Source organism: Onychostoma macrolepis, chromosome 10 (assembly GCF_012432095.1).
Source record: "Onychostoma macrolepis isolate SWU-2019 chromosome 10, ASM1243209v1, whole genome shotgun sequence".
Classification (NCBI taxonomy): domain Eukaryota; kingdom Metazoa; phylum Chordata; class Actinopteri; order Cypriniformes; family Cyprinidae; genus Onychostoma; species Onychostoma macrolepis.
Genome location: NC_081164.1, coordinates 9,524,421 through 9,541,637, shown reverse-complemented (window position 1 = coordinate 9,541,637; position 17,217 = coordinate 9,524,421). Strand labels below are relative to the sequence as shown.

The window sequence follows — 17,217 nt, the reverse complement described above, 5'->3', positions numbered from 1 at the left end:
ATCATGCAAAAAGGAAGCCATATGTGAACATGGTCCAGAAGCGCCGTCGTGTCCTGTGGGCCAAGGCTCATTTAAAATGGAGTGTTTCAAAGTGGAAAAGTGTTCTATGGTCAGACGAGTCCAAATTTGACATTCTTGTTGGAAATCACGGATGCCGTGTCCTCCGGGCTAAAGAGGAGAGAGACCTTCTAGCGTGTCATCAGCGTTCAGTTCAAAAGCCAGCATCTCTGATGGTATGGGGGTGCATAAGTGCATACGGTATGGGCAGCTTGCATGTTTCGGAAGGCACTATGAATGCTGAAAGGTATATAAAGGTTTTAGAGCAACATATGCTCCCCTCCAGACGACGTGTATTTCAGCAGGACAAGGCAAAACCACATACAGCTATTACAACAGCATGGCTTCGTAGTAGAAGAGTCCGGGTGCTGAATTGGCCTGCCTGCAGTCCAGATCCTTCACCGATAGAGAACATTTGGCACATCATTAAACGAAAAATACATCAAAAATGACCACAAACCTTTCAGCAGTTGGAAACCTATATCAGGAAAGAATGGGACCAAATTCCAACACCAAAACTCCAGAAACTCATAACCTTGATGCCCAGACGTCTTCAAACTGTTTTGAAAAGAAGAGGAGATGCTACACCATGGTAAACATGCCTCCGTCCCAACTATTTTGAGACCTGTAGCAGGCATCAAATTTGAAATCAGCTCATTTTGTGCATAAAATTGTAAAATTTCTCAGTTTAAACATTTGTTATGTTCTCTATGTTCTATTGTGAATAAAATATTGGCTCATGTGATTTGAAATTCTTTTAGTTTTCATTTTATTCAAATTTTAAAAATGTCCCAACATTTCCGGAATTTGGGTTGTAGAGAAAAACATTTATTTCATAATATTAGTTTCCCCGACTTTCCATTGCTTTACTTCAATGAAAGGTTAGAATTTTGTAATTTTTTTTAATGAAAGATCAAAAGGATAAACAATGCAGATTTATTTTCACAGCCACCTTTGCTCATATTTACCAAGGGTCCCAATATTAGTGGGTGGCTCTGTAGGCGTAGTGTTCTCTGGGGATCCCTGTGCTAATATAATCTGCATCTGCATTTCTTAAAGTAAACTCATTGGGAATTTAAACTTGAGACATTTATCACTCTATAGCAGGGTTCCTCAAATCTTTCCCTGGAGGGACAATCTGCTGCAGAGTTTAGCTCCAACCCTGATCAAACTCACCTACCTGTGATTTTCTAATGATCTTGAATACTCTGATTAGCATGCTCAGGTGTGTTTGATTAGGGTTAGAGCTAAACTCTGCAGGAGTGGGCCAGATTTGAGGATGCCTGCTCTATAGCAATGTTCACACCACTGTATCAGTGAGTATATGAAATTGTTATTCATGTACAGTATTGTTTAATTTTGGATATTTTCTCTGCATCTGTGATTCATACCGTAATAGTCAGTTGATCTACTTGATTTATTTATTTTTTATTTATATATTTTTAAGGTTTGGTGTGTTTTGGGGTTGTGCATATGTATCTGTGTTTTATAATTTTCATTTGATCTATTTTATTGTAGTTATTAAAAAAAAAGAAAGAAAAAAAAGTAATGTTTGGTACTTGTGGAAGCCCATTTCCACCAAAAGGTTTTTTTAAAAAGGTACTTGTGACTTTTTATCTCATAATTCTTACTTTTTTCTGGCAATTGCGAGTTTATGTACATATTGCAATTCTGACCTTTTTTATCAGAATTGCGTAATACAAACTCGCAATTGTGATGTTTTTCTTAGAAATTAAATATAAACTCTGTTCTGACTTTTTTCTCAGAATTGTGTGATATAAACTCGCGATTGTGAGAAAAAACCCACTAATTTTAGCATTTAGTTACAGTAATGTGTCCGATTTGTGCCCAATCCAAGGTTCCAAATGCCCCCTTAAGTAATTCATCCTGGTGATGACTCTGAACCAACTGACTAAATATGTTACCAAATCTTCCTGCATGAGTGAAGAATGTCAGCTAGAATTCAACAAATGAATTCATTTGAGAAATGTTGTGGAGTGAGAGACTGCGTTCAGCTCTGTGCTCTTGACATCTGTTTGGTCCTCATGTTTAAGAGCAGGTGTAGTCTAGGGGCGTCCAACTGATGCTGTAAATGAAAGGTCATGTCACTCTGAGGAGAGCAGTGAGACAGTATTTAGCTATGTCTCTCACTCTTTCTCTCTGTTGAACAGCTGAGGTGGCTGAGGCATAAATGAGCTTGTTCACTGGGTTTCAATTAGCCATGAATGACTGTTTCTCTTTCTCCAGCTGTCTGAAATACTCCCTTCAGTATAAAAAAGTCAAAATGTGAAACATGCACACTCGCTGTAAATGCCAAGGCTGCCTTATTATCGAGGCACTTCAACATAAAATGTCCTTGTTCAAAACACGCTCTGTGGACAGCACCTGCGGAATGATGCTGGTTATCACAGAAAATGAATCTTTTAATAGCTGTAAAATGTTGTAAAACATACAAAATTGTATTACAATGGAGTGCACTTAATGCAATAAATAAATAAATACAAGCTATGCATTTCTGCAGTTATTTTGAATTGTAGCAATATTTTACAGTATTACTGGTTTACTGTATTTTGGTCAAAAAATGCAGCACTTCTTTCAAAAACAACAAAATCTTACCGACTTTTGAGCTACTATATATAATAATATATAATATGTAATTATAATATGATAATAATTATAGTAATTTTGTCTTTTATATAGTATTCAGTGTACATTGTAGCCAGGTCCTTGTAGTTTATCTGAAGAAGTCAAATGTTGAGGATATTTGTATGCTCAATTTATGAACGTGAGAGCACCCATGCTGCTTGAAAAGCTCTTTAGCATGTATTAGAGCGCCTTATGGCCATTACATTTGCTTCACTTATTAAAGAATAATTAAGATGAATGTCTCCAATCAAGCACGAAGATGACCCTCATTTGAAATTGAACTTGAAATTGGATTAGTTGTCTTTCAATGCCATTTTTAGCAGCACGTTGACTATGAATTAATCTCCAAAGGGCTGCCTGAGCCAGCATGTCTGCCTGGTCCCATTGTACAAGCAGGTAAATGATTATGGATTGTAGTGTCCGGACTCAGATTTAGACAATTACAGCTAATGCGGTGAGCTGAATAGATATGAGGTTCAATGTCTGCTGAAGACGTATGAAAGCCCCATTCCTGTTTCACTCAAGGAGAATGAGTTGAATGCTGATGTTTTTAAGAGGTTATTTGACTAATCCTTTATCACAGCGGCTTCAGTCCTAAAATGTTTTGAACTGTTATGAACCTCTTTCCATATCATTTGGCTGCTGCTGGTTTAGGATGTCACTGTGGCATCGCATTTAGATATTTAATGTGACGGTTAAATGATTAATGCCCTCTTTGAATTGCATCTGCAAACACATCTAATGGGATTTAATTTTTTTTCCCTCCAATAGGTAAATGGGACAGAAATTGAATATGAATTTGAAGAGATTACATTAGAGCGGGTAAGTGTCTGTCTCTCTCTCACACATTACACATCCACAGATACGTAGACTCAGAGTTGAGTTGAGCACAGGTCATGTTTTATGCTCGTGTGGATTCTTCCACTTGATAATCCAATCATTCACAGCTTGGCTTGTGAGCATGATCTTGAAACATAACCATCAAACATGGCCAGTCATGGAATAAGCTTAGTCTGTGATTAGTAATAACTTTAAATGGGAGATCATTTGATTTAATGATGATTGCTTTTTAGATTTGTCTAATCATTGTGTGGATAAGCTCTCCACAAGAGAATTTGCCAAACTGACCAAAATATTAACAGTCTCCTGTCAATGTTATACATCATCTAAATTTATATATATATATACATATATACATACTGTACACACACACACACACACACACACACACACACACACACATATATACAGGGTAGATTGGGTAGAACATTTACAATTTGTAGTCTGTTACTGATTACAGATTATATGATGAAAACTGTAGTTAGTAATGTAGTAATGCTCATTTTAGGTAATGTATTGTGACTACATTTTAGATTACTTTTAGATTACTTTTTTTTTAAATCGAACTTGTTTTAGACTTAACATACCATGTTGATCTTATAAAAGCAAAGAGATAGAAAATACTGCATATTCCATTTTTTTATATCAACATCAAAAAATGCATGAAACATTACATTACACCAGGGTTTCCCAAACTGGGCTTAATGTACGAACTGCAGTGAGTTGATAAAAATTTAAATTATTGAAATATTAACTAAACTATTTTATTTTAAGGAGTTCACAAAAACATTACATGAACAAACATGAATAAACATGGAAACAAAAATGACACACCCAGATTCTTCCAGGTTTGAAATGTTTGTCCAGAACAATATGCAATCATGTGATCCATGAAAAAAAAAAGTAACTGTAATCTGATTATGAGCATTTTAAAATGTAATATACTGTAATTACAAGTAATTTTTGGAATTTGGTTACATAATCCAGATTACATATATTCAGTTACTACCCAGCACTGTATACATAAAGAATTCATAATTTTATACCTCATTATAATTAATATATATATATATATATATATATATATATATATATATATATACACTTTGAATTTTAATTATACATAATTAATTTTTAAAATATCTGAATTATATATGATTATATTTATTCATGAAAACACATATATTATATTTCATATATACATATTTATGAATGCATTGTTATAAAAGTAAGAATATCATAATACCTTTATAATGCATTATATATACAAACTCTTTAGAAACTATAACTGAGAAGCTTTAATTTAGACATATCACAGAACCCTCTTAATTGGGCTGCTGTGTATGCTTTATTTGCAAGTGAAAGTCTGGGGTGCACAGTAGAGTCAGTGTGACAGAGAAAGAGAGAGAGCGAATTAGACGGCTGCAGATGACATTCTGGCAGCTGCAATCGGATCCACATGACTAGACACAGAGCACGGACAATAGCAAAGGTCAACTAGACTAGAGGGAGTGCAGATTTGTCCGACCCTGGAGCCAGGAGGCTGAGAGTGTATATTCAGGGGTTTCTGCAGACTCAACTGAGATTACAAGCTAGAAAATTGGATACAAGCCGAGGCGATAACTCTGCTGCTAGGGGCTGATCTGTTATTGTCACCCATTACTCTCTGTTTCTTTCACTTTAAAACCATCTCTCCACCCTGATGCTATATAGTTTTGGTATTGCCTTTTCGTAAATTTGCTGTTCTTTCCAATCTCTCAACATAGCCAGGGAACATCTCTAATCAGCAAAGATTAATTCTCCTCACGATCCACTTTGTTTAAAGCTTAAAAGCCTGTGTATTATACCGAGGCGGAACCCTGGAGAGCCCCATCATAAACACGTCACTTCAAAATATTAGCCTGTTAGTCTATTTATGTCTCAGAGATGTTAAATGTGGCTCTAGCCCACGGTTGTGACAGGTTTTTATTTGTGAGTTTGCACTTCTCATAGACGCATTCCATGCCAAACTGTAAACACTGATGAGTCATGGGTAGCAAAGTGCACCTCCTACGAAAATAATGTTACGCTTCTCTCTTTTTGTTCATTCTGTTGTTGTTCTGTTATTTAGGCTCTTTTCGCTGAGGCAAAGGTCTCATAAAGGACCAATCTGTGTTTTGTGTGTGTCTCCTCAGGGTAACTCAGGGTTGGGGTTTAGTATAGCAGGTGGTACAGATAACCCTCACATCGGTGATGATCCTGGGATCTTCATCACAAAGATCATCCCTGGAGGAGCGGCAGCTGAAGATGGCAGACTCAGGTGGGCCAGTGAAACACTTGTGTGCATGCATTTGTTGTGTTACATGCCAATTGTAATGCTAATATAAACATCTAAATTGTCTCTAAATACACACTCAAATTTGTAGGCTAAAAATATAATACACACTTTGACACAAAGAACCTAAGACATCCATAAAACCTTTCCATTGTACATAGTGGAATAAGGTTCTTTAGACTAGTAAAATGTTCTTCACAGTAAGAAAAAAAAAATCTTTTAAGAATGGTTTATTGAAAGGTTCCTTGGGGAACCCAAAATGGCAATGCTGCAGAAAAACCTCTTTTGGAACCTTTATTTCTGAGTGTATGTAATGAAAATTGTGGTCTTGGACTTTATTGACCCTATTTTATGTCCATTATGGAGACAATAATGAATTGATTTTTAAATATTTTGATGAAATGATGGATTAAGATGGAGATAAATCCAGTAGATCACTAGATCATTTTCTTTTTCGAAACATAATGATCTCACTTATTGCTCTGGCTTTGTAGAGCAATCTCTTTCTCTCTTCCTCCCTCGTTCTTTTTCCTTCCCCCCTTTTGCCTCTCGCTGCTGTAAATGATTGAAACCGGGCTGTTTATCACAGTCCTAATGTCTCTCTGGAGAGCTGAGGTACCTGAAGTTTTCTGCTGACTGCCACACACTCTGACCGCGAGGTACTTTAAAAAATTTACCATCTGTGAGGTCTGAGGTGACGTGTGTGGGTATAACGAATAGACCTGACCAAATCACTTTCAGATCACGTCAATCTTCCACAGGGTAAAAACAAGCAAGTTTGCATTATACATTTTATGTAAATATTCAAGATTCGAAAATTCTTTTCTTGATTTAGTGAGAATTTATTTTTAAAGAAACATTCATGTGACACCTTACTGAAGGATTAGTGAATGAAAACAATGGAATCAAGGGATAGTTCATCCTAAACATTACCCTCATGATGTTCCATACCTGTATGACTTACTTTCTTTTGTGGAACTTGCGTGGAGATATTTTTATATTTTGACAATTGTCTCTATTATTTGTTTTCTAAGCTAAGTTTGCAATCAAAATTTTGATGAATATGAATATAACTATTCTTCATTCCACAAATACCAAGTGATCTCATACTGTCCACACTCTTGCTGTATGGAAACAATTATCTCATTTGTTTCTATTTTTATGTCTCCCAAACAATTTTAGTAGAAAGTTGATTATTCAATAATGTGACAGGACTCAATTAAGTCTCCTGATCTATGAAAGAGCATTCTTTGAGCAATAAGATGATCCTCTGGTTGTTTCTGAAGAGGTTGAAGGTTTAATTGATATTGGTGAGCTGTAGAGTTTCTATTCCTGGCTGGATGTGTTTGAAATTCATGTCAGGGCCGATCAGGAGTTGATTGAGAGGGTTGTTTTATTAGAGGGAAGCATAATTAGATTGTGCTGGAGAGATAGCAGATCTTCCTATGTTTTGTATGCATGTGTGTGCGGTGCTCCGAACAGCAGCTGCATGTGGCAGCCCCGTCTGAGCCTTTCGCCCTGCTCTGCTCCATGACTTGGCTGTTTTCTTTTATCCTCTTGTTCTCAATCAGGTCTGTCAGGGCTTGGAGCATCACCAGTCCTCCTCTTGCTTGTTCTCTCTGGGCAAGTTGCGCCACTTTAACTTTCAATATTCTGCCTTATACCTGCAAGCATCTTTCTCTCTCTTTCTCTTTCCATTCCCCTTCCCGTCCACCCCATATTCTGCATTCTGTCTTTTAAAAGAGTACGACACTTTGAACATTCGCCATTAAGTCGTGATAGATTTATTGTGAGTTGGAGGTGAACAGCATTTAGAGAAGCAATTACATTGTGTATGGGTTTTTTCTGTGCTCTACCCTTGTTTGACTTTGGGAGTGTTGGAAGCGGAACAGTCTCTGGATAAATCATGCAGGCTTTAAAGATTGGAGGCGCAAAGGAACAGGAAGTTGCATCAGAGAATCTATATTGGGTAAAGTACTCGTATGATCAGACTTTATAGAGCTGGACTGGGATCAGTGACAGGAATAAGACATTTCTGGGCATGGTTAGAGGAGAGAGATGCATAGGGAAACTATAGGATGCTTATGTTCAGCTAAAACAAAGAAACCTTTTTTTAAGTATGTGATTAAATGATTGAAACACATAAATGATAAAATAAATGCAAAATAATAAAATACATAATTAAACATAATAAAATTAATATAATTAATATGAAAAATAAATCATATTAGATATGTGTTTGTGTTATTTTAGTATTATTTATATACTATTATAATTTTTATTAACATTTTATTAATATGTAATCATATAATATTCCATTTTCATTTTACTTTAAGTTTTAGCAATTTTGTTATGCACTTGTCAATGAGCCTGTCATTTATATTAGTTTTGATGTTGTTGTTTTTTTTTTTTATGTTTCTCTATATGTTTTGTAATTTTAATACTTATACTTGAAGGAAACATTTCTATAATTCATTTATTTACTTAAGCTTTATTTCAATTTCTTAATGCAATTTTTATAGTTTTAGTTAACAATAACAATACAATAACAACAATTATATGAATATGTATTTATTTTAATATCATATATACAGTACAGTATATATATATATATATATATATATATATATATATATATATATATATTAGTACTTTTTAAATGTGTATATTGCATATTGTGTAAATGTGTATATTGTATAATACTGTTTTTATTTATATCGCCACCATAGGTTGCCATAGACATCATGTTAAACCGTCTAAATTGAGTTGTAGAACACTTTGAATCAGTTGTGTATACATTGCATATATGCGTGTGTGTGCGTGTGTGTGTGTGTGTGCTCATGGTTTGGTTGAGTGTGTGTGCTTGTTTGCTGGGTCTCAGCTGCTCTATGTGAGCATGCCCCAGGAGGCGGCTGTCCTTGGACCACAGGCTGCCGTGATCTGGAACTCTCTGCAGGAGGTTCACCACGCACTGAGAGCTCCAGAAAACTCACTCCTCGCTCTTATTTCTCTCCACAGAGTGAATGACTGTATTTTGCGTGTAAACGACGCAGATGTCTCGGAGGTGTCTCACAGTAAGGCGGTGGAGGCTCTGAAAGCGGCCGGATCGATTGTGAGGCTCTATGTGCGCAGGAGGAGACCAATGCTGGAAACCGTCACCGAAATCAAACTTATAAAAGGACCAAAAGGTTTCAGATTTACAATTACCGTAAAACCCATCTGTTACCTGAGCTGTTTGCCACTGTTTGTATTAGGGATGTGTCACGGTGGTTGGCTGCTCTGCGAAAAAAATCATTTTTACTTTAGTTTTGTTTGTTCATAGTTGTGCACATTCCTAGTTTGCATCCAATATTTTTTTCTGATTTATGCTGTTATAAAAGAACATAGGCTATTACTCATGTACACATTCATATCTAGGAGAAGATAAATGGAAAACAAATCAAGATTTGAAACTCCACTGAGCCCAAGAGTTATCACGCCTTCTTTTGTTGGTTGTTGTTTGGGCGGAGCAATAAACAGAACTATATCCTGAGAAAGACTCAGCTTTGATGCATTATTCAGAGCACATAGAGGAAGATGCATCACACATACACATACACATACACATACAGCAGTACTTGCACAAATTTGGAGGAAGAGCTTTGGGCACCGTAGACTCCTCAAATCCATAACAACATTAACACACTCTACAGTATAACACTTGTTTTCTCCTCTAGGAAACTGAGGAACTAGATTATGCTTGAGGAAAATGTGTGCTTTCTGCTCTGAGAGAGTTTATTACTAGTAGTCAGTTAACTTCTGAAAGATTCAGCATTGCTTCTGTGTGAGGGAATGACATAGGTTTGATAATTAGAGGTAGTCTGTTCTCACTGCATCTATGGGGATGTAGCTAACACTTTTGATTTGTCCTTTCTCAAAATCCCATAGGGCTCGGCTTCAGTATTGCAGGTGGTGTGGGAAACCAGCACATCCCGGGTGATAACAGCATTTATGTCACTAAAATCATTGATGGGGGAGCTGCGCAGAAGGATGGACGGTTACAAGTTGGAGACAGACTGCTTATGGTATGGCTTTTTTTATTTTAATCTATTTTTATTTTTTTATTTTTTTTTCAGTTTGGGTTAGTTTTCTCTTATTTATTTATTCATTTATTTATTTTAATTTCAGTTTTTATTACAGACATTTTTCTGTTTATTTTCCCAAAAAATGTGTTTAAGCAGCTCGAATTGGCTCAACCAGTGGTGTGGGTTTGGGGCAAATTTTGAGTGTTTCATTCAAAACAAAAACAACAAAAATTACTGTCCAAATGCATAGAAGCTGCCCCCAGAGATCTTTGGGAAATAAGCTGCATCTATAGTTGGCTGATTACATTCCTGAAGTTTCGCTCTAGTGTCAGTGTCAAACTCCATTGCTTTTAATCCAGGGGGGTTGTTAAACGCTTTAAGACTGAATTTGATTTAATTAGCAAGATCAGTGCTGTGTGTAATCCACTGGGCAGGACACATTTGGCAGCTCTGATTCGCCATTGACCACTAGAGCGTAACTGTTTACGTAACTCTGGATTGCCTGCTTAACACATCTCACTTGTTTTCTCTTTCACCCAGGTGAATAACTACACTCTAGAAGAGGTGACCCATGAAGAAGCAGTGGCCATATTGAAGAACACGTCAGATGTGGTATACCTAAAGGTTGGGAAACCCACTAGTGTCTATCTCTCAGACCCCTATGGACCGCCTGATATCACACACTGTGAGTGATTCTTACCACATTCACTCTTCATTATGTAATACATATGCTTTCTTAAACCAGAATAATGCTAGAGAATAATGAATAGTACTTAGAAATTTGATAGTAAAATGGAAATGTTAAAAATGTTTAAAATCAGCATTATGATTAGCCAATATGTGTAACACAAACTCTTTCTTTGTCTCTCTACAGCATTCTCACCCGCTATGGAAAATCATATCTCTTCCCCTGGTAATAACGGCACTCTGGAATATAAGTCCAGTCTTCCGCCCATCTCCCCCGGCCGATATTCCCCCCTGCCCAAGCACTTGCTGGGGGAAGAGGACATTAACAGGTTGGATGGTTTTTCCTTCCTACGGTAATTCCCTCCCTTTCTACCAGAAGCCACTGCCCGCAGGTAGACTGTGTAGCCCCCTTCCCCCATGTGTCCCGTGGAAATCCGAAAGACAATCAAGCAGCGTCATCACACCTTGTGATGGGATTGTTTTGGGATTTACTGTCCCATCCTTGATTCCCTCCTGTCCTGTTAGTTCTGTAATGTTTTTACGTTCCTGGATTTTTAGTGGTCCGTGTTTGTTGTGAATGTACAGAACAACATAGGCTCTACCTACATTTTTGTGAAAACGTGCTTATATATACACTACAATTCACTGCAGTTTCCATCTTTTCACACAATGATTACAGTGGCAGATTATCAATTAGTGATTATTTACAATTTTCGAACCGTTCTATGCACAATATTATTTTATGACATAAGTCAAAGATATAGTAAACTTGCTCAGTAGCTCACCTGGTGAAGTGTTGCACTTGTGGAGCACACAGGGTCTGAGTATCGCGTAATACAACATTTGATAAATAAGCGCAAAATTGCAAGAAGCAAGCTAAAATGGTTGCTTCAAAGTAATGCGTATTTATTTTCACTTTGCTTTAGTTAACTCTATTGGTTATGTTTTGAGTAGGGTTTAATCTAGGTAGTATATTATCGTATATTAAATACAATAGATCATTAACATTTTAGCGCCAGTCACCAGACATTTCATTTCCAAACTGCCACGATATCACAATAACCATTGCCATATTAACATTCATCTGATTTGGATAAACCTGAACATGCTTTTAGTTTTAGCACCATTCATTTGACATTTCACTTTGAAAATGATACGGAATGTGCAAGAAGCAATGCAATGTAATTTTGCACAGACACGTTTTTCAGTGAGCCTGGGTTAGTACAGTACATAATATCATATAGAGACTTATGCCGCTTTTCCACCAAAATTACCTGGAACAATTTGTCCCAGGAACGTTTTTCCCCCAGACCTGTTGCTGTCTGCGTTTCCATCGCAGTCTAAAGTACCGGGAAGATTAGGCAAATAGTCTGGTGGCGTAGGTCTGCGCACTTTTCTCTATACAAAGTACGCTAATTTCGGACTTGCATCCTCGGTAGTTCGGACTTTGCAAGTTCGACTCGGGAGTGTGAAGTCCCACGGTTGGGAAGACGCAAGTCCGGTAATTCTGCAAACAGCAGCATACTTGATAACATCAGTCAGCTCGCCTCAGCTACTGCATTTTTCCTCACTGTATTTACATTAAGAAGAAATAAGATATCAAACACCACTGCCTTTTTTCGTTTTCATTTAAACATATTAATAGCCGCAGAAATGTAGTTCAGGGAACGTACACACATTACAATTAAATTAAATTAAATATTATATCAAACAGTATTGTCAAACTCTTTTGAAATAAAGACCAAAGATTACCTGTTAGATTTACCCAAAACAAATTATATCTTATGTTTAACCACTACAGAGACATCAGAGCTAGCGGCAAATGTCAGAAGGACTAGCCGAGGTTATGCTCTTCTAGTCAGGATACATGAGCACTGAGCGCCCGCTGATCGCGTGGAGCTCACATCTCCGAAATCGGCGAAGCACATTTTCAAATAGGCGCCGTCTTCATAAATAAACCACAGATTTGAGTTTTAAACAACTACATTCTCGCCTGAAATACTTTTAAAATACATTTCATGACACATAACAATAATATTTAAAAACATTATGCGAATATATGGTGGTTGAAATACTGCGCGACCTCAACCAATCAGCATGCTCAGCGCCCAAGACCCAGCCCCGAAAGTTCCGAACCTTTGAAAAAGTACTACTTCGTGAGCAGGGACTTTCTGAGGGGCAAATTTTACCCGGAACTTTATTTAGATCCTGGTTCCTGCGGTGGAGACACACCGAGTACTGGCCCAAAGTCCCTAGTTCCTGGGTAAAGTTCCTGAGGTGGAAACGGGGCTTTAGAGGTGGTCTTTTTTCAGTAAGGAACCGCCTAGAACACCCTAACAACCCACATAGCATAAGACTTTTATTATGAAAAGGTCCGAATGGTCATACTGATTTTTAAGGGTTGTGTGGTTTTATTGTGCATAAGCTTTCCTGTAGCTCAAATAGTGGAGCATGGCGCTAGCAACGCCAAGATCATGGGTTCGATTCCCAGGGAAAGCAAGAGCTGATAAAATGTAAAAAAAATAAAAAAATAAAAAAACTGTAACTTGAATGCAGTCGCTTTGGATAAAAGCGTCTGCTAAATGCATAAATGTAAATGTAACCATTCGAAAATTGTAAATAATCACTAATTGATAATCTGTAATCATAAATTGTGTGAAAAGTAACAAAACGTGTTGCTTTTAAGGGTGTTTTGGGAGACATATGTTCAGGACTGCAGGGCTAGGGATGTGTTTGGTTCACTGCAATGCAACCTGAACCTCCGAGTGATGTGAATACTGAGCATCATCCCTGGAAAAGAAAACTGAAACACATAACTAAATCTGAGGACTTAACAGACTCCATGAGAACTGTGAATTGAGAATAGCCAAAGAACGTCATAACAGGCTTCAGTTTTGATTAACTTGTCTCACGCTCTTTCTGCAGGCTGGCTTCTTGATGTGTTAATATATCCTGTGGTTGTTTTGGGCCTCTGAGGCTTTTGATAGCAGTGTTATGAGTCTCTAGCGATGGTTGCTTAACAGTATTTGAGGCTGTTGTCTCTCGGACATGCGTTGCATGTGTGTAGCTGAATCTGAATCCCAGAATTTCACTAGCCTTATTGGCTCATGGCCACACTCGCCACAATAAGCTTCATCAGTCCACAGGGGAAGACATTTGTTTTTCTGAAAATCCAGAGTATTTTTAGATGAATAATTGCTAAATAAATACCCAAGTTCAAAACTGCCACTGTAATTTCCGAACCATGTTTGTCACTTTTAACAGATGGCCTTGTTAACGTCTCCCACTGTGAAACACAGTTAATGTCACTCTGCTGTGAAAAATTCATAGTTTCACTATGAATGCTAAACATGCATGCAAACACGCATTCCAAACAAAGAACGTGACCTTTCCAAGAGGTGAGAGAAACAGATTAAGCCCCCCCTTTCTCTGTAAGAGGTTTACGTGGTCTTTGTGTTTGAAGAAGCATAAGCCCATCTGGAAGTTCAGCCTCCTTCATCTCTACGGTGTTTTCCACAGGAGATTCAGAGAAAATCAAAGGTTTGATTGAAGATTATAATATGGAATGGCAAAATGTTGTAGCTGCTAATATCTATTTTAAGTTCAGAGACTCTGGAATATGGAATGGGGCATTTCATGTAGATTTGCATAATAAATGTAAACTTATATTATGGCTCACAAGTTGAATAATTAATTAGGTGTGACATTAGGCAGATGTTCAGAGGCAGGTTGGACATGTTTTTGTTCGTACATGTGTCATTTTGGTTTAGGGGAACGGAGTGTGAAGATGCAGGGTGTGTAGGAGTTGGTTATGTTGCCTTAATCTCCGTGCATTATTAGAGGAAAGTCATGCACACAAACATACACCATAATGTTATACACAAAATGTTAAAAACAGTTGCAAATGCTTCACATACTTCTGAGAGGGTATAGGACCGCAAACCCACCCTCACACACACACCCTGGTCGTTCAATCATCATAAATAATACAGCTGCAGAAGTAGAACATTCCATACTCACGTCATGTACATACACACTCAGCAGTGCTACCTTGGGCCAGTACTCAATTATTACTAAGCACACCTCTAATGAACTGGACATTCATGATTTTTAGATGTGTAGGCAGAGAGTTCTTATGCAATAAGTAATTCAGCAAACTGTGTGCTTTTCTGAGGAACAGCTGTCACTGACCTTAAGGGCTTTCATTTCTGACTTTAATTCTGAGAAATTTGTGCATGGTTATGTACATGTGGTCATGGACAAGTTCTTACATCAGCATCCTTTGCTGGTCATGTAAAATCATGGTTCAGTCAGCTTTACCCTTGACACCAATGTTTCTCAGCCTTTCTGTCTTCTCGGTCCCCAGTGTAGGCTGTGATTTTCACAATATATTATTTGAAATAGTAATAATTCATTGGATCCTTGCTAAAAATGATTCATTCCTATCAATAAAAAAATATTAATATTATGTAATGTATTTTAAAAGACTCCAAACTTTCGATTAGTAGTGCATGTCATTTTATTTATTTATTTTTTTAAATAATTTTGAAGCCCCCTTGGATGTTAGCTGAGGCCCCCTAGTGGGCCCCCTGGTCATAAACCCACCCAAAATTCTTTCTTCTAACAAGCTATTTGTCTGTTCACACTGACACTTCAGATGGTATTTGATGTTTAATACAGAGAAAGATTTTAGACCAGTGAGATTTCACAGTGGGCAGCAGGGCTAACCAACACAACAAATTAATGTATTATACTGTATAATAATTGATGTATAATCGGACCATCAAATATCAGCCATCACAGGTATTTGTCTATAAACGTGTGCTACTACTAACTTGATAAATCGAATTAAGTTTGTGGTTCCATATATGTATAATGTGAGTCGGTGATGCTGGCCTGTTCCTAATTCTATCTCTATGCCTCGCCGTCAGTGTGAAGTGCCAGAGGGTTTGTGCCATGGTTGATAATAAGGGTTTTGTCATGGTTTTATTTAGCCCGCTGTGACCCTGTATTAAGGGCAAGGAGAAGGGGGGAATTGCAGATTTAAAGAAATGTGCTGAAGCCAGACATGCAGTGAGAGACGGAGAAACAGGAAAGACACATTGGGGAGGAGAAGACACAAAGAGTATTGTTAAAGATAGAAAGACAAAGGGTAGAATGTAGGGAAGGTAAAAGAGTTTTTGTCAGTCATCTCCATTCAAGACAAGTCACAAGCCAGCCTCACATGACGCAGAGCGAGGAGAGAATGTGGTCCGGTGAGGAGCCTGTCACAAATATATCCTACAGTACTCGCATTATCTACAATATGTCTAATGTAGCCTTGTATCTGCAGTAAGATCTTGCTCTCTCTTACCCACAATCAGATGCTCGCTGAAACTTGCAGGGAATGTTAGAGACTAGTGATTAGCACTCATTTTTTTGTATGGTAGTGTATCTGATTTCAGTTTTAATATTTTGAGTGGTTGGTTTGGTCTGTTTGTGTGTCAAACCCAGTTGTGTTGTATAAGGGGGCTTGTTGTGTTGTCACATTTGGTTTTGTCCTGAATTCTGTTGGTGTCTCTGTTTTGTTTCTGCATGCTACACGTAACAAGTACTGAATACATTTCAGCCGTTTTGAATGCACATTTTAACATTTGATTCATATAAACTGCAGTCTGTTTTGTCTTCATGCTAACCTGTTGTCTGTTTCTAATCAGAAACCCCTCGTTAGATGAGATGGAAGGTCACAGGTTTGATTCCCAGCACTTCCAGTTGAGGTGAGCTACTTAAGTGAGCCGTCGTTTGGGTCCTGAATGGTAAATCATGTCCTTCTGCACAATGCACGCTTCCCACAGCTTATTCTGTTTTTGAATCCTAGAGACTGGATTGTTTGTATAAAATGAGACAGCGACAGTCAGTTCAAAAGTGATCGAGACAGTGGGAATGAATTTACACTGGCATGACAGTGTGAACAGAATGTTAATTACTAAAAGCAAATATTGAAGATCTGAGGGCTAATTAAAGATGCTGAGTTGAAGAATGGTGAAACTGAAATAGTCCATTTAAAAAAAAATTAACACTAATTATCAAAGCTAAATGTTGAACTAACCAGTTGCAGTTCTTTCCTTGTTCCTCGCACTTCCACTGCTATGTTTTTCACCCTCTCTCTCTTTCTCTCTTGGTCTATCTTTTCCTTTCTCTTTTAGTGGTCGACCGATATGGGTTTTTGACATAATCAAGTCTTACTATTATGTGCAATTTTGCTTCTCGGGTTTAATGTGTTGTAGACATGTTTCGAAATTTATTGTGTAAACCAAGTCAAAAAATAGCAATGGCCTGCCTGTATATCGGTTTGTCACTACTCTCTGTCAATCTATATCAGCGCACTAACCCTAGCTGCTCTGCTCTCTGCCTCTCTCTTTCTCTCCCACACCAGGCCTCCAGAGCCAGTTTACAGCACTGTGAACAAACTGAGTGACCGCGCCCCCTCTCCCCGTCTCTACTCCCCCGTGGAGTTTGATAAAAGCCCCATGCACTCAATCCCCCACTTCCCTCACTATCACGTAGGCCTGCTCCCTGACTCAGAGATCACCAGGTACTGAGCACAGCGCTCTGCATGCGACGTGAATG

At 37.7% G+C, this 17,217-nt stretch overlaps 1 protein-coding gene across 34 annotated transcripts in view; it reads left to right on the top strand.

The window, feature by feature from the left end:
• Positions 1-17,217, top strand: part of dlg2 (discs, large homolog 2 (Drosophila)) — a 223,840-nt gene that overhangs the window by 154,961 nt on the left and 51,662 nt on the right. For 25 of the 34 annotated variants that reach the window (XR_009273086.1, XR_009273085.1, XM_058788915.1 and 22 more), the window contains 8 exons: positions 3,475-3,525; positions 5,718-5,842; positions 8,876-9,045; positions 9,785-9,921; positions 10,462-10,606; positions 10,796-10,961; positions 16,305-16,364; positions 17,024-17,182. Coding sequence is in view for 32 of the 34 variants with exons in the window: in XM_058788915.1 (XP_058644898.1) it covers positions 3,475-3,525; positions 5,718-5,842; positions 8,876-9,045; positions 9,785-9,921; positions 10,462-10,606; positions 10,796-10,961; positions 16,305-16,364; positions 17,024-17,182 (1,013 nt within the window). In the remaining 2 variants the exon portion in view is untranslated. The remainder of the gene's footprint in view (positions 1-3,474; positions 3,526-5,717; positions 5,843-8,875; positions 9,046-9,784; positions 9,922-10,461; positions 10,607-10,795; positions 10,962-16,304; positions 16,365-17,023; positions 17,183-17,217) is intronic. The other 9 variants (XM_058788924.1, XM_058788935.1, XM_058788931.1 and 6 more) reach the window with 5 other exon arrangements.